Raw genomic sequence first — 15,774 nt, forward strand, 5'->3', positions numbered from 1 at the left:
TGCCCGTGGAGTGATTTGTCCCGGCCTCAGTTCCAGTCTTCTGTCTGAACCGGGGGAGAAGGGGGAGACAGGAGGCCGGGGACGCTGGCGGTCATCTTGCTGTCGAGAGGGGCTGAGAGCACGGCCGACACAGGCCAAGCCGGGGCCGCGGGAGCCAGGCCCGACCAGGCTGTTCGCACCCTGGACCCCACTGCAAGCCCGCATCTGCTCCTTCTGTCGCATGAGCCATCAATTTATTTATTTAAAAAAATATACATATATATACATATATACATACACATATACATATATATACATATATATACGTATATATGTATATTTTTTACATAACCCAAGTATTCGCTGAGTTTCCTGTCTTCTGCATCCCTAAATAATACACTGATCTATTATTTAAAAATGTACAGTTCAACACTGTCGATGGGATTGTAAAATGGTACAGTCACTTTGGAACAGGCTGGAAGTTCCTCAGAATGTTAAACATGGTAGGGGTGCCCCGGCGGGGGGGGGGGGGCTCAGTCGGTTGAGCGTCCGACTTAGGCTCAGGTCATGACTTCACAGCTTGTGAGTTCGAGCCCAGCATCGGGCTCTGTGCTGACAGCTTAGAGCGTGGAGCCTGCTTCGGATTCTGTGTCTCCCTCTCTCTCTGCCCCTCCCCTGCTCACACCCTGTCTCTCTCTCTCTCTCTCTCTCTCTTAAATATAAAGAAACATCATCCCATGACTTACAGTCAGGCTCTGCAGCTCCGTTCCTAGGCACTGAAAACGTATGAACACGTGTCCACAGAACATCGTGCGCACGAATGTTCACAGCAGCATTACTCCTAAGAGCCCCAAAGCAGACACGACCAGAATGTCCGTCAACTGACAAACGGATTTGGACGCTGTGGTGTACCCATACGGTGGACTATTGCTCAGCAATAAAAAGGAGGGAAGCACTGGTACACGCTACAACATGGGTGCACGTTGCAAACACAATGCTCCACGGAAGAAGCGACTCGTAAAAAGACCACCTGTTGTTACGATTCCATTGATATGAAACGTCCAGGACGGGCAAGTCCCCGAGACCGAAAGTAGACTAGTGGTTGCCAGGGGCTGGGGAAAGTGGGAGGACAGGGAGAGACCACGGGCACAGGGTTTCCTTCTGCGGCGATGACAATGCTCTAAGAGTAAATAGTGATGATGGGTGCACATCTCTGTACGTATACTAAAAGCCACCGAACTGTACGTGATATCGTGCGTGAACTCCATCTCAATAAAGCCGGGACCCTATAGTCTGACTTTTTAAAGTGTAATTAGATTTATAGTTCAACTTTACCACTGCAACTATAGAGGATATGAAGGATTTCCTCTACACGATTCTAAATTGTCTTATATAAAACACTTTACGATAACATTCTTTTAATGGAGATAAAAAATCTTTAAGGCAATATTACAAAGGAAACCGAACCAGTAAAAACAAAATTACATTGTTTTGGTACTTCATGAGACATAATTCGATTTTTCTATAAGCTTAGCTGAACAACTATACAGTAATATTTAAATAAATCCATTTGCTTTATACAAAAGAAACACCCTAACACAGTAGAGTCTTATAATGCCTTGGTGAACACCAATTTGATGCTTTAGGATTTTAATGTGTTAACAAATTTTCAAACTCAGGCAAGTTTAGAAATGTCTTCATATTGAATTCCTTCGACTCTGCGTCCTTTTAAAGGGCCCTACAAATGAAAATGATTGAAGAAAAGATTAAAAACACACACATACTTACGAGACAAGAAAATGACATCACACTTAAAGATCCAAATTTGTCTCTCTCATACCCCTACGATACCATTACGGCAGCTAACATTTCTGTACGACCGTGACTTTTAAAATATTCTCCGGCCTTCTCGTTAGGAAGTGCCACGGTTTCTTCGATGACGTGTGAAATGCGCTATCCCTACACGTTGTGGCAGGCACCTGCTGACTGTTCCGTGTCTCCTCTGCTCCCTGGACACTTTCCCTGGCTCCCTATGGGGTGAGGTACGGACATGAGATGGCGCTCCGGCCGCAGAGGTGAACAGAAGTGACACGGGCCACCTCCAGGCCAGGCCACGCTGCCGCATGTGCAGCCCAGCACGCTCGGCCTTGGCCTGTCTGAAGCACAAGAGCACGCTAAGTACAAAAGTCACTCAGTGAAGGTGACGGAGACACGAGCTGGAAAAATCCCAGGCTCCTCACAAATCACCCCTTGGAAAAGAGCTGTTCCTGGGGCGCCTGGGCGGCTCAGTCGGTTGAGCGTCTGACTTTGGCTCGGGTCATGATCTTGCGGTCTGTGAGTTCGAGCCCGGCGTCGGGCTCTGGGCTGACAGCTCGGAGCCTAGAACCTGCTTCGGATTCTGTGTCTCCCTCTCTCTCTGACCCTCCCCGGTTCATGCTCTGCCTCTCTCTGTCTCAAAAATAAATAAACATTAAAAAAAATTTTTTTTTTAAATGATGATGATGATAATGACTCTAACCTTGAAGTGAGATTTTCACGTTGTTTGTGAAGAATCACACCTTCCCTTAACAATGCTTTTAAAAATGCTATTCTTTTTAACATATAATAATGACTGTATTCAATGGAAACAAGTTCCCAGATAAAGCATGACTCAGGTTGCCTCTTTCATTATCAAGTGTGAAGGCCCACGGTCAGGTAGGCTTTTATGAGAAGAACACAAAATCGGGGAGTAAGAAGGGAGCCGCTCATTTGGTCCGCTAGGCAAACAGCTGGGCTAAAAGGCTGAGACTTTCTGAATAACTCGTCAGCTATTTAAAAATCTGCCTAATAAATGAGTAAATTTCAAAGACTTTGATACTGATGCTATAATTGAAGATGTCGGAAGGGATAAAAACAGCAGGAGAAATCACTCGGGAAGTTTGTGTGTTTCACGGCAACGACTTGAAGCAATTGTGGGGACGTACACAAGTGCACACACGCACACACACATTTCTTTTAAATGGGGCGGGGCAGGCTGCCAAAGGAAAAACAATACGCAGGTTTCTTGGAAAACTACCTGCCGCTTCACAGTCAGCCAGCCTCTTGTGGGCACGCCTCCCAGTCCTACCCCAGCCCGGCTCTTTAAGCCACGCAAGCTCAGAAGGAAGGCCCAAGTGGGGTCACGGCGAGGGAGGAAAGAAACGAGTCCGTGAAAACCACAGACTAACCCGAAGGTATCTGCATGGAACCCAGAAAGCCCTCAGTGCTAATTAGTTGTTTTGCGTCTCCCTGAGATGAAAACATGAGTTGAGGCGGGATCTAAATTGGATGCTACTATGAATTTTAAAAGTGCAGGAGAATCGTTTCCAGGGAAATGCTACATGTTCCATGACCTTATGTTGCCTGAGTCAGAGAGAAAGACGGAGTTAAAAAAACAAAACAAAACAAAACTCAATCTATTAATTTAGTCAGATGGAGAACTTTCTCAGTAACAGAGAGATTCCTTTTCCTTTTCTTCCCTTCTAGTTTGTGTCAGTCACAGTTGCTGAATTCGTGTAGACAGAGACCGGGAAAAAATGCTCCATTTACTTAAATGTGGTTTCTCTCAAATAAGGACCCACCTGATTTTCTGGAACGCAGTCCAGAGACGGGTCTAGATGCCTCCGACCCCCTTCAGGCAACACATGAAAGTGGGCAGTTACACGCCCAAGTCCTGGAGAGTGCTCAGGACCGTCACCAGACTCTCCGCGGGGTCTCTTATCCCACCTCCCACATGCTGATGCTTCCTACACTGGGTGTGAAAACGGATTTCACTTGGAGAGTCCCCGCCCCATCATTCAGAGTTCCAAAACGCATTAGGCAGTGACGGAAAAGCCTGTTTCAGGCCCTTCCTTCCCTCAGGAGACATCTCAGGCCTCACTGGGGCGCCCACAGACTGTCAGTGAGCCATCCACAGTCTACTTCAGTCAACAACTTGACCTGTACATCAGATTTCCAGAAATTACTTTACTGATCTCTGCTACCTTTTAATCCTTTATGAAAGAAAGGAAGGACTATTTAAAATAGTGATCTCTGGGGGTGCCTGGGTGGCTCAGTCGGTTAAGCATCTGACTTCGGATCGGGTCATGATCTCACGGCTTGTGAGTTCGAGCCCCGCGTCGGGCTCTGTACTGACAGCTCAGAGCCTGGAGCCTCTTCAGATTCTGTGTCTTTCTCTCTCTCTCTCTGCCCCTCTCCCACTCACACTCTGTCTCTCTCTCTCAAAAATGAATAAACATTAAAAAAAAAAATGTATGGGAATGCAAGCTGGTGCAGCCACTCTGGAAAACAGTATGGAGGTTCCTCAAAAAACTAAAAATAGAACTACCTTATGACCCAGCAATTGCACTACTAGGCATTTATCCAAGGGATACAGGTATGCTGTTTTGAGGGGACACAGGCACCCCCATGTTTATAGCAGCACTATCAACAATAGCCAAAGTATGGAAAGAGCCCCAATGTCCATCGCTGGATGAATGGCAAAGAAGATGCGGTATATATATATAATGGAGTATTACTCAGCAATCAAAATGAATGAAACCTTGCCACTTGCAACTACGTGGATGGAACTGGAGGGTATTATGCTAAGTGAAATTAGTCAGAGAAACACAAAAACCATATGACTTCACTCCTATGAGGACTTTAAGAGACAAAACAAATGAACATAAGGGAAGGGAAACAAAAATAATATAAAAACAGGGAGGGGGACAAAACAGAAGAGACTCATAAATATGGAGAACAAACTGAGGGTTGTGGAAGGGGTTGTGGGAGGGGGGATGGGCTAAATGGGTCAGGGGCATTAGGGAATCTACTCCTGAAATCATTGTTGCACTATATGCTAACTAATTTGGATGTAAATTTAAAAAAATAAAAAATTAAATTTAAAAAAAACCTTAAAATAGTGATCTCTGGGCTTTTCCCGTCATTAATTCTGATTCTATATTCCCCGCTAATTGTATGTCAAATTGGGTTTTATACTGGATGTGAAAGAAAAAAGTCAGAATGTGAGACTGTACATATTGTATACAATTTTGTAAAATACAAAGACTGAAAAGGAACAGGTCAAAATATTAAAGGGAGTTATCTGGCTGGAGAATCATTGGTAATTTTTAAAGTTATTTATATTAAGTTGTCTTTTTCAGGTCTTAAAACAATAAGCATTGCTATACTGGATGTGTCCCACCCAGAATTCAGAGCTGCAACCTAACGCCCAGTGTGACAGTATCTGGCGGGCGGCCTTTGGGGACTGATTAGGTCATGGGGGTGCGCGCTCATGAATGGATTAGTGCCCTTGTAAAGAAGACCCCAGAGAGCTTTGTCCCTTCCACCATATGAGAACACATGAACCAGGAAGGGGGCCCTCACCAGACACTAAGTCGGCCAGTGCCTTATTCTTAGACTTCCAGCCTTCGGAACCGTGGAAATTATTTACTTATCAGCCATCCAGTATATGGTATATTCTGTTACACCAGCTCAAGTGGACTAAGCCACGTATGCATTTCTTTTAAAATCAGAAAATACAATCCTTCAGCAATGGCAGAGTTACAAAGACTAAGCTTCCAGATTTCCAAACAGGAGAGAAGACAGACGACAAACCCCAGCTCTAAAACAAAGACCAACCCAATGAAAAAACTATGGCACATTTTTAAAGCCCTTTAGGAATTTCTCTGTGGAAACGTACTTACAGTTTCAATGACTATGGTAGCTGAAAAAGTCTTCTCATTGATGGATTCTAAGGTACCTTCATTTCCTCTGTAGCCTCCGTTTAAAACGAGAATTCTTTTTCCTACGATAGAATAGAACACTGAACGCAAAGAAATGTTTGCTTCTTTCTTCTACTTTGTTACAGCGAAATGCAATTACAGTGAATGAACAGAACAAAAAACAAAACCCCTCTGAGTTCTTAATCATTTTCAGAACTCTGCAATACTCTAAAGTATAGTCTGGAGATACTCTGATTGCTATAGCATTCTAAGACTCCTCACGTTTTTTTCCACTTGTCAGAGGAAATTTAATCTGCAAGGAATGGAAGGGAAAATGTTCAGAGCCCAGAAATCATTAGAAAGAAATTCAGACTGGGGTGCCTGTGTGGCTCAGTCGGTTAAGTGTCCAACTTCAGCTCAGGTCATGATCTCACGGCTGGTGAGTTCGAGCCCCGCGTCGGGCTCTGGGCTGACAGCTCAGAGCCTGGAGCCTGCTTCAGATTCTGTGTCTCCCTCTGTCTGCCCCTCCCTTGCTTGCACTCTGTCTCTTGTGTTGTCTCAAAAATAAATAATCAAAAAAAAAAAAAAAAAAAAAGAAATTTAGATTGCTTTGGCTCTTACTTTCTATTTCTAAGTATCTTCTCAATAGGGGAGAAACCGTATGTCCATATCAGGACTTGCGTATGAATATTCTTGGAAATTTTATTTGCAACAGCCCCAAACTGTAAACAAGACAAATGTCCATCAACAGGTGACTGAATGAACAAGAAGTAACATATCCACACCGGGAAACACTACTTGGCAACAGAGAGAAGTGAGCTACAGACACAAACATGTGACAACAGGCACGAATCCAAAATAATTACACGTACTGAAAGATCCAGACCAAAAAACAAGACACATGGTATGATTTTATTCATACAAAATTCTAGATAGAAACAAACTGATCTATAGTGACAGCAGAAACGTGGTTGTCTTGGGGACATGGGAGGCAGCAGTGGAGGGGTGGCAGGGGAGGATAAAGGGGAGTGAGGAAATTGGGGGGGGGTGATGGATACATTCATTATCCTGATTGTAGGGATGGTTTCAGAGAGTATTCGTGTCTTAAAACTGATCAAATTGTATATTTTACACAAGTGCAATTTGTCGTATGTCAATTACATCTCATTAAAGCTAAAAAAATTTCTTTTTTTTCAGCCATAAAATGAGTTTTATTTTCCGGGGAAAGAATAAAGGACCTGATAAGCAGTTTTGGAGACTAACACGATCACTGTGCTGTCACTATGAAGGGTCGGGTCTGAGGCAGGCAACCCAACCAAAGCAGCATTCGAACGAGATATCAGAACTACTCAAATGATAAAGACCATTAAGCAAAAGAAAAAGCCAAACAGCAGAGACTTTTACTTCACTACCTCAGGCAGCTAAAGAGATATATTAACAATAACCCGCGTCTGAGTGACTTTTTCTCCCTATGAGTTTGTATTTTGCTTTCGGAGAAAAAGGATATTAGGAAGGGAAAACTTATTCATGCCACAAAAGCGCTTTCGCAGAGGACTGGTAAACCCACCGCGTCACCTGAAATCAAGAGCATCAGTTACACTGGCAGCTGTATATTTCTAAAAAGGAAACCCATCTACAACTACCCGGTAATGTCAAAAAACTATGGTTTTAAGGATGGAATCACTCATTTCGATAGCATACAGGTTAAATGGTCTCCAGAAAGATTTACCTGGCGCTGGAATTACTGTTTCTAAATGGGTCTGGTCAAGTTTCAGCTTGTCTCCGGAGTCGATCATCTTGACGACAGCTGTGTATTTGTCAATTACTTCCTGTCATGTGAAATCAACACTTTTATAGTAGCAGAAATAGTGAACACAAATTTCAAAGGACAGAAATAGGTAAGATGAAAACAAACGGCATTCCAGTCAAATGGGAAGAGTAACTCCTCCTATCAATGACACTATTTTACAGATTCCATATACGACTTCTCTGCTTCTTAAAATTTGTTTAAATTTCATTACGTTTTCCATTTTAGTTCCAGTCTATTTAAGACACAGTTTTACGTATTGGTTTCAGGTATACAGGATAGTGGTTCTAGGCTTCCTAATAAAGAATTCAATTCAAGGCCGAGTGAGGCTTTTCATCTGCAAAGAATAAAAGACTGGTCGGTGTTCTTAGAACAAGACTTTGATACACACAGTGAGAGGGACGACGCTCAGCTTCGAGTACAATAGAAGGGCACTTACGCACGCACAGTGCTGGGTGCCAGAATAAAACTCTTAGGGGACGGCAAAGAGGGAAAAGGACTGGAGCGCTGATTTTCAAATTTTCAAATCTTAGAGCGGCTGAAAGTCTCCCAGGCAAAACACAACAAGGAAGCCCTCCTTGGAACTCCAGGCACATAATCATATTTATTTCCCATTGTTAACAAAGAGGATGCATCTCACTGATTAGCAAGGCCTGCACAGTGAGTGAGGGAGTTTACGTGGCACCCGTGGGACTTCATACATACTGTTTACTCCAGGAGGAAAGCACACGGTATGTATAAATATAAATTACGGTTGCAAAGGAATCATTTTTTCCGCCAATTATGAAGTCAGCTCTCCTTCTACAGAACCATCAAGAACCTCAGACACAATGCTTCTGCCCTGAGGACTTGACCTTTCAGGAATACGAAAGAGGCTTTATTCGGTCAATTTCAGAGTCCACTCACAGCCTCACAGCCTTACCTTAACAACACCCTTTCTCTTATGATATTTCTCTCCGAGTTTTTTGGTTATAATTTTCACAATGATTTCCTAGAAAATAACAACAAAAAAATAAAGATGAAAGACAGAAATTATCTCCTCTGTTTCACTCCTTCATTTAAACCATGCTCGCCAAAAATCCTAGCAAAGTGTAACTGCTCTGCTAAGGAAAAAATCTGGGTGTTCTAAGCCTTTCCAATCATGGCAAAACGTTCCCTTAGTGACCTTCTATTTCTTCTTTCTCCCTTTATTCGATATGGTTACCGAGAAGGAGAAAATACCTGTCTCGAGGCTGATTTCCACACTGAAGGTCCCCTGAAATCTAGGACTTTTCATCTGTCAGTCTCAACCCTGTTAACCCAGGTCTGTCAGAGAGAGCTGCTTTCTTTCCATTCCAGGAAGTGAAAGGTGCCAAAGATATTACACCGTTGGTGTTCAGTGCTGATAAAAACTCAGATGGCAAGTCTCACTGGGAATTGCAGGGAAATGTCTTTGAGCTTACGCATGACATTTTTCCAGAATGTTCTCTTCTCGTGATGTTACTCTGAATTTTTGATACACACAAGGATTCTTCCAGATTAGCTCCAGCTAAAAGTATCGTTCTTCTGAACATTTAATTCTCAAGTGGGAGAGAAATCTGGGCTTATTTCATATTCGTGCATTCTGGGTTTGCTTCTTTATCATCATGTTGCTGATTTAGATTAGCTGTCTAATGGCGGATTGGGAAAAATAAATCACCTGACTTCATGCTATAGTCACTATAGCGATTCTGAATTTGCTACTTCAAGTGAATATAACAGAGGTACTAGATGGTCACGAGTACTTCACTACGCCAGGCCAAAAATTATATTAATCAAAATTCAGTGAGGACTTTGGGGGGAGGGTGTGGAACTGTAGAAGGGCGTGCTTAAGAGAAAACGTGAACGGTCTAAGACTTTCTAAGTGAAGCCAAATGATGCCAAAACAGCTTCCCTGATTTAATCAGAGTATTTCTGGCCTCAATTTCTCAAAGGCCCTCATGGGTACACACTCATAATCTGAAGCTAACTTATTACATCACTGGGCTTACTGACACTTGCTCACACAATAGATCAGTTCAAAATATTTCTTTACTCACAAAATATTTCTTTACTTTAAACACTAAAGCTCTCCAATCTAGCTCGAGGGACTGCTGGTTATTTTAACAAACATACTGCCCATTTCAACATAAGAGACACATGGAATCATCATGGCACTGTTGGCTGACCCTCCCTTTGAATGTAACACTCCGTAAGAGGAAGTAGGAAGAGAATTTGAATAATTTGTTATAAGAGAATTATCAAACAGGAAATATAATTGAATTGGAAGTATTATCAATGGGAAGAGAATTTTCGGACTAGCTAAAATGTAGAAAGCGTTGTCTTTTTTTTTTTTTGCTTTTGCTTTTGGTTTCCTTTCTTTTTCCTTTAAACCAATGGTTCGTAAGGAAGGGCGTACATCAGAATCACCTAGGAGACTGATGAGAATATGCATTTCACCCCACGAGATGGGATGGCGATAATAGGAAAACATATGTAATTTGGAAAAAACACTTCTCTAAAGATTTGCGAATTACTCTCTCGGTAAGAACAATTGCTTTCAGGAAAAAAAAATTGTTTTTCTTCCTTTTCTTTTTTGAGACTGAGAGAGAGAGAGAGCACGTGAGTGAGCAGAGGAAGGAGAGAGACCCTTAAGCAGCCTCCATGCCCTGTGTGGAGCCCGACTAGGGGCTCTATCCCACGACCGTGAGATCATGACCTGAGCTGAAGTCAAGAGCGGGAGGCTTAGCCAACCGAGCCACCCAGGCGCCTCTCGACTAAATTCTTGATTACATTTTCATAAACAGTAATCAAACTATTAATATTCAAATGCTAGCTACCGTGATGGAGAAAACACACAAAACTTCCCTTCGGCCCATTCCTTACTAATCGTGACCGACCCGTGCTACAGCCGGGGAGTCCGGGCGCCTGAGACATCACAGGAAGCAGCACGTTCACTCGCTCAGAGCACAGCCTGCTGAATGAGACTGCCAGAGAGAGCTGCCTAAGTGCTTATTCTGCGACCCTGGGGAAATCCCCCAAATGCTTTCTGCCTCAGTTTTCTCACCTATAAAATGGGAATCATAACAATAACTACCTTACGGGGCTCATATAAGAATTAGTTGAAGTGATTCATACAAAGGATTCATTCACTATATAACACAGCAAGTATTTTCATGTTAGCTGAATTACTGCACGATGCTTCCTGTGGTCACCGGGTGGAAATGCCTCCCAGGTAGAAGACCACAGACTAAGACATGAAATCAGTGATCTGAGTTTTCAAGCTAGAGGGAGAAGGACCACGAAGACCTGAATGAGAGCTCACGACTTCCTGACCATCAAGATTATTATTAACCTTATGTTTCTAATCAAAATTATCTAAATGACACACTCTCACTACCTTTCGGTCTCCTGTCACTGATCAAACCAGCTTCTCAAAGAATAATGAAGGCACCCTAAACGTCTTCCGAAAATTTCACATCTAAGCTCAAAACAGAGCATCAGCAAACTATAATAATTTCTGGTAATTATTTAAATATTTCAAAATTATTATCTTAAAACAATAGAACAATAAATACACAATAAAATACAAAGCTCTACTTGAGTTTGTAAAATTAAAACCACCTTTGTTCAACAAAGTACCTAAAGGGATAATCTAAGTTCAATAAGCTGCAAACTGAAAACAAATACTTCTGCTTTCACAATTCTACATTTCAGCCCCATTTCTGAAAACACAACCCTTGTCTTCTAGCAAACACTGGAAACGATTCCAGGCTTCAATTCAAGATGTCCACAAACAAATCTGGCATTAAACTCAAGGAGTCTCACCAGCCTATAAATGGGAAGTTACTCTCTAATACAGGTGTAACTGATAATTTAAGATCGGATGAAAAGAAAAGTCAGGAAAGTCTATCCATAGGATTTAAGTATGTTTGAGAAACTTAAGTCATTTATACCAAATGCTCTTTGAATCATTCACTCGTTTTAAAAAGCGTTTAGAACTTGAGAACTCCAGCTGAATACGTACAGGCTGTAGCCAATAGTCTGTTCGGGTACTTCTTTTCCTTTCCTCCTCGATCTGTAGAACACATAAGACATTCACAGAATTCTCTCATTAAAATCCTTAATTTATTTCAAATACCATTCTATTTAACAAAAGAACACCGTAAAACATATGCCTGAAAGGGGCTCCGTGTAACTTACAAGCTCTGACAAATACAAATAAACTTTTTTTGCAATTAATTTTTGATTTCAAAAAAACACTTGGGGGACACCTGGCGGGTTTAGTCTGCGAAGCGGGCTACTCTTGATCTTGTAGTGATGGGTTCAAGCCCCATGTTGGGTGTAGAGATTACTTAAAAATAAAATCTTTAGAAAAAACAAACGAACTTGATTTGATAACAATATGTGATAAAGCAAGTCAACTGACCAAGAAAACAAATACAGGTGGCCTCTACTTGGTCAACACTGCAAGGCCATCTGCCAGCGCTATACTGCCCCCTCCCTTCTTCCCCCCACGTGACTGTCATGAGCTGGAAAACAAGCAATGTTTTTGTGGTAAAAACATAACACGGGGTGCCTGGGTGGCTCAGTGGATTAAGCGTCCGACCCATGATTTCAGTTCAGGTCCTGATCTCATGATTCATGGAATCGAGCCCTGTGTCCAGCTCTGTGCTGACAGGGCAGAGACTGCTTGGGATTCTCTCTCTCCTCTCTCTCTGTCCCTCCCCTGCTCATGCTGTCTCTCAAAATAAAGAAACATTAAAACAAGCACCTTAATACACACTTAATACCAGTTTTGCACAGCATGGTTAGTTCTATCTACACTCTGATGGCAAAAAGGGGCTTCTCTGTTTGATAAGGACAATAAATCCTGTGAAGATAGGGGGAGAAAAATATAACCTGGAGAGACATAAGCAAACGGGCGCCTTTGAGGGCACTCAAAAGAAGAGTGCCCTCTGGCCGCTGTGGGGCTGTATCACGCCTCCTTCTTCCTCAGCTGCCTTAAGTGAACCCTAAGTACCAACTTTCAAGGGGCCAGAACACTGCAATTCTTTGGTTGGTAATAAGTCTCATTTTAATTTCTCCATTTTTCCAATATGAACAAAGAGCATTCTAAATTTAGCATGTCTCACCAAGCGGGTAGACGTAGCTTTCCATTTGACTTTGAATTAAATTCAGAAACTCTGCCATGGCCTATTAAGATATCTAAGAGGTCACCCCCCCGTCCTCTCTCGAACCTCAAATGCTACCACTCTTGCAATCATCATGCTCCAGCCACGTGGATCTTTCCTTCATATGCTTGAGGTTGAGATCTTCCCTGCCGTAGCACCTTTTCCCAAGCTCTCCCCCACGGCCCGCCCTCTGACCTCCTTAGCACTTAACATTTTGTAATAACTCACTCACTGGTTCACTTGTTCGTGGGACGTCCCTCTTACTAGCATGACACACAGGGACTGTATTTTGCTCCCTACTATATAGACACAGGACCTGCACAATGCCCAGCACATAACACAACTCAGTATTTGCTCAGTGACGGAGCGACCGTATCTCCTAGCGTATACATTTTATATTACACTCTCAACTTTTTAGACTGGCCTGCATTGTAGGAGTGCCCAGTAACGGGGAAGACCAAATAGCTCCCTCTCAACCCTTCACAACTGAAGAGGAGGGTTTGGGGAGACTAGAGGAAATGATAATACAGAAAAAAAAAAAAGTTAGCTTCTTATATCCATTTATTCTTTCTCTTCACCTGTCCTTCTCCTTTTCTATTTGGTTCACAAATTGATTGATCAGATAAGGCTATGTGTGGAGAGGGAGAGAGGAAGATTTAGGAATATATTGGGGCACTGGGGTGGTTCAGCGGGTTAAGCGTCCGACTTCGGCTCGGTCAGGATCTTGTGGTTCGAGAGTTCAAGCCCTACATCGGGCTCTGTGCCGACAGCTCGGAGCCCGGAGCCTGCTTCGGATTCTGTGTCGCCCTCTCTCTCTGCCCCTTCCCCGCTTGTGCTCTGTCTCTCTCTTTCTCTCAAATATTACGAAAAATAAATAAATAAATAAATAAATAATTTAAAAAATTAAAGGAAGAAAAAAGGGAATATATCAACAACCTCCTGCAGCACTGCTCTAGAGCTGCAGGGAGACTTAGAGCCAAAGTCTGGCCTCGGATCCTAAATCACAGGTTTTCAGTGACTCATCACACAGGCCTGGCATCAGGTTCAGTCAAACAAAAAGTACGTCGTGGCTCTCTCTTGCTGGCCGGGGGGTGGCAAATGGAAGTCAGAGGTGACAGGAGAGCGCAGGGTGGTGGGAGGGAATCCATGGAGGATGCCAGTCTCCCTGAGCCACGGAAGGTAAACAGAGCTGCTCCTTCCTGCTCTCGACCCTGCCACAGCCCTTCTGCCTGAATTCCACTGACCGTGAACACACGGAGAGTTCTGAAGGCAGCAAGTGAAGCGAGAAAATAAACTTTGATGGGGGGTTTCCAACTCCTTTAGTTCCATCTGATCTACACCCCTCCCCTAATCCAGTGTCTACACATCTTTTGACTTTCATTAATCTAAGAACTGGCAAAACTACCTAACCTTCCTCAGTTTGAACTACGTCATTCCTCTAACAGCTGAAAAGTCGACACGCGGCTGGTAAACTATACCTCCATGATTTCATCGAGTGCTGATTTCTTTTTTTTCTTTTCTTTTGATCGAGCTGTGCTCTGGGAAGATTCTTTTCGCTTAACTGATGCCGCATTCCCGACTGTCTTCAACGCGCTCGGTCCCAAGGAGCTGGCGAAAAGAAGAGCCATACCTGTTAACAGACACTATGCACAGAAGGCTTTCCAACGTGCAGAAGAACAACACAGGAAAGATTTGTTACTCGATTCATTTACGACGGGTCCGTCGAAACAATAAAGGACCTGTCTCTATGCCTTACAGGACTGTGAGCGCGAGAACACGCGACCTCTCCCGCCATAGCGCCCTCCTCCCCCTCACCCCGTCTCTTGGCGCCAACGGTGATCAGCACGGCGGAGTGGTGGCAGCGTGGGTTGGGCAGATCCCACGGGGTCGGGCAGACGGGGTTGGGGTTGGGCAGATCAGGGTTTAAGGAGACTTCTGCTTCTGAGCGATTAACCTTTCTACACCTGAGTTCCTCATCTACGAATGAGGATAAAAATGGCACCCGACTCATAGCTCAACTGCAAGGACTAAGTAAGATGTGTGTAAAGAAGTCTCGCATATTGCTGCCAGTTCTATTTTCTGAAGGCAAAAATCTCAACAGGTCACTTAATTTTTGATTGCTCCCGCCTGCCTAGAATTGACAGTGAAAACTCTAAAATTTGCACCGCAATATAAAATTGTCCCCACTGGCCCAAGAATGCTACCTCTAACTTATTATATACACTGGCCATTCTGAACAACTCGTTATTGATTGAGCCACGCCGTGTTTCATGCCTTTGCAGATTTACACGTGCCTCTTTCATACATAGAACGATCTCTCCATTTATCTCCATTTGTCCCAATTCTGTTAAGATCCTTTCTTCATGAGGCTTCTTGGATCTTGCTGTCTCTGTGGCATGTATCACACTCCACTTTGCATTATAATCATTTGCATATATGATTTGTACATGTAATCAGGTGTATATGTTTGTATTTACTTATTTTTTGTTGTAAAGGAGCAGTAACCGTCTAGTGACTCACATAAAATACATGCTCAGTTAATATTTGCTAACTGAATCTTGTCAGTCTAATCATTTAGTTTGTCATATCTGCAAATGACGAATAGAGGAAAATATGTAATGAAGCTCCTATGGGGATAACCAAGAGAAGAGTGTGATTAACAGAAAAACAATCTTGAATTATTCTTTGGACTTTTTTTTAAGGCATTTAAAGACAGCACTGGACTTATTGGCAGCCAGGTTACTCTAACGAGTCCTGTTCAGCTTGGGGTCAACTATGATGCCCACTTCTCTTCTGCAGTTCAGGACCCCCTGACTCGGTCTTCGTGGGAGTTCATGTTCTCTCTTTACCTAACCGGAAGGTTTTCTATTTATCCTTTTGAAATGTCACTTGCTGGGTTTTGTCCCATAACTCAATCCTCTGAATATATTTCTAAGTTCTCATTCTGTCAGTGGACACATTTCCCAGGTTTGTGACAATTGTACATAACATACATTTGGTTCTCAACAGATTAAGTCCGTATAAAGATAAACGCTTCAACTTGCTGCTTAAAGAAAGGTTCTTTAGGGGCACCTGGGTGGCTCAGTCGGTTAAGCGT

At 43.0% G+C, this 15,774-nt stretch overlaps 1 protein-coding gene across 4 annotated transcripts in view; it reads right to left on the reverse strand.

Annotated features, from left to right (window-relative positions):
• The window catches only part of KIN (Kin17 DNA and RNA binding protein), a 41,886-nt gene that overhangs the window by 4,338 nt on the left and 21,774 nt on the right, over positions 1 to 15,774 (reverse strand). For 2 of the 4 annotated variants that reach the window (XM_045463808.1, XM_045463810.1), the window contains exons 8-12: positions 14,156 to 14,285; positions 11,531 to 11,581; positions 8,429 to 8,497; positions 7,429 to 7,528; positions 5,682 to 5,782 (exon numbers count right to left, since the gene is read on the reverse strand). In XM_045463808.1, the coding sequence (XP_045319764.1) occupies positions 5,682 to 5,782; positions 7,429 to 7,528; positions 8,429 to 8,497; positions 11,531 to 11,581; positions 14,156 to 14,285 (451 nt within the window). Of the gene's footprint in view, positions 1 to 1,380; positions 1,718 to 5,681; positions 5,783 to 7,428; positions 7,529 to 8,428; positions 8,498 to 11,530; positions 11,582 to 14,155; positions 14,286 to 15,774 lie in introns of those variants that run through there. The other 2 variants (XM_045463809.1, XM_045463811.1) reach the window with 2 other exon arrangements.

The sequence above is a fragment of the Leopardus geoffroyi genome, chromosome B4, assembly GCF_018350155.1.
Source record: "Leopardus geoffroyi isolate Oge1 chromosome B4, O.geoffroyi_Oge1_pat1.0, whole genome shotgun sequence".
Lineage (NCBI taxonomy): Eukaryota > Metazoa > Chordata > Mammalia > Carnivora > Felidae > Leopardus > Leopardus geoffroyi.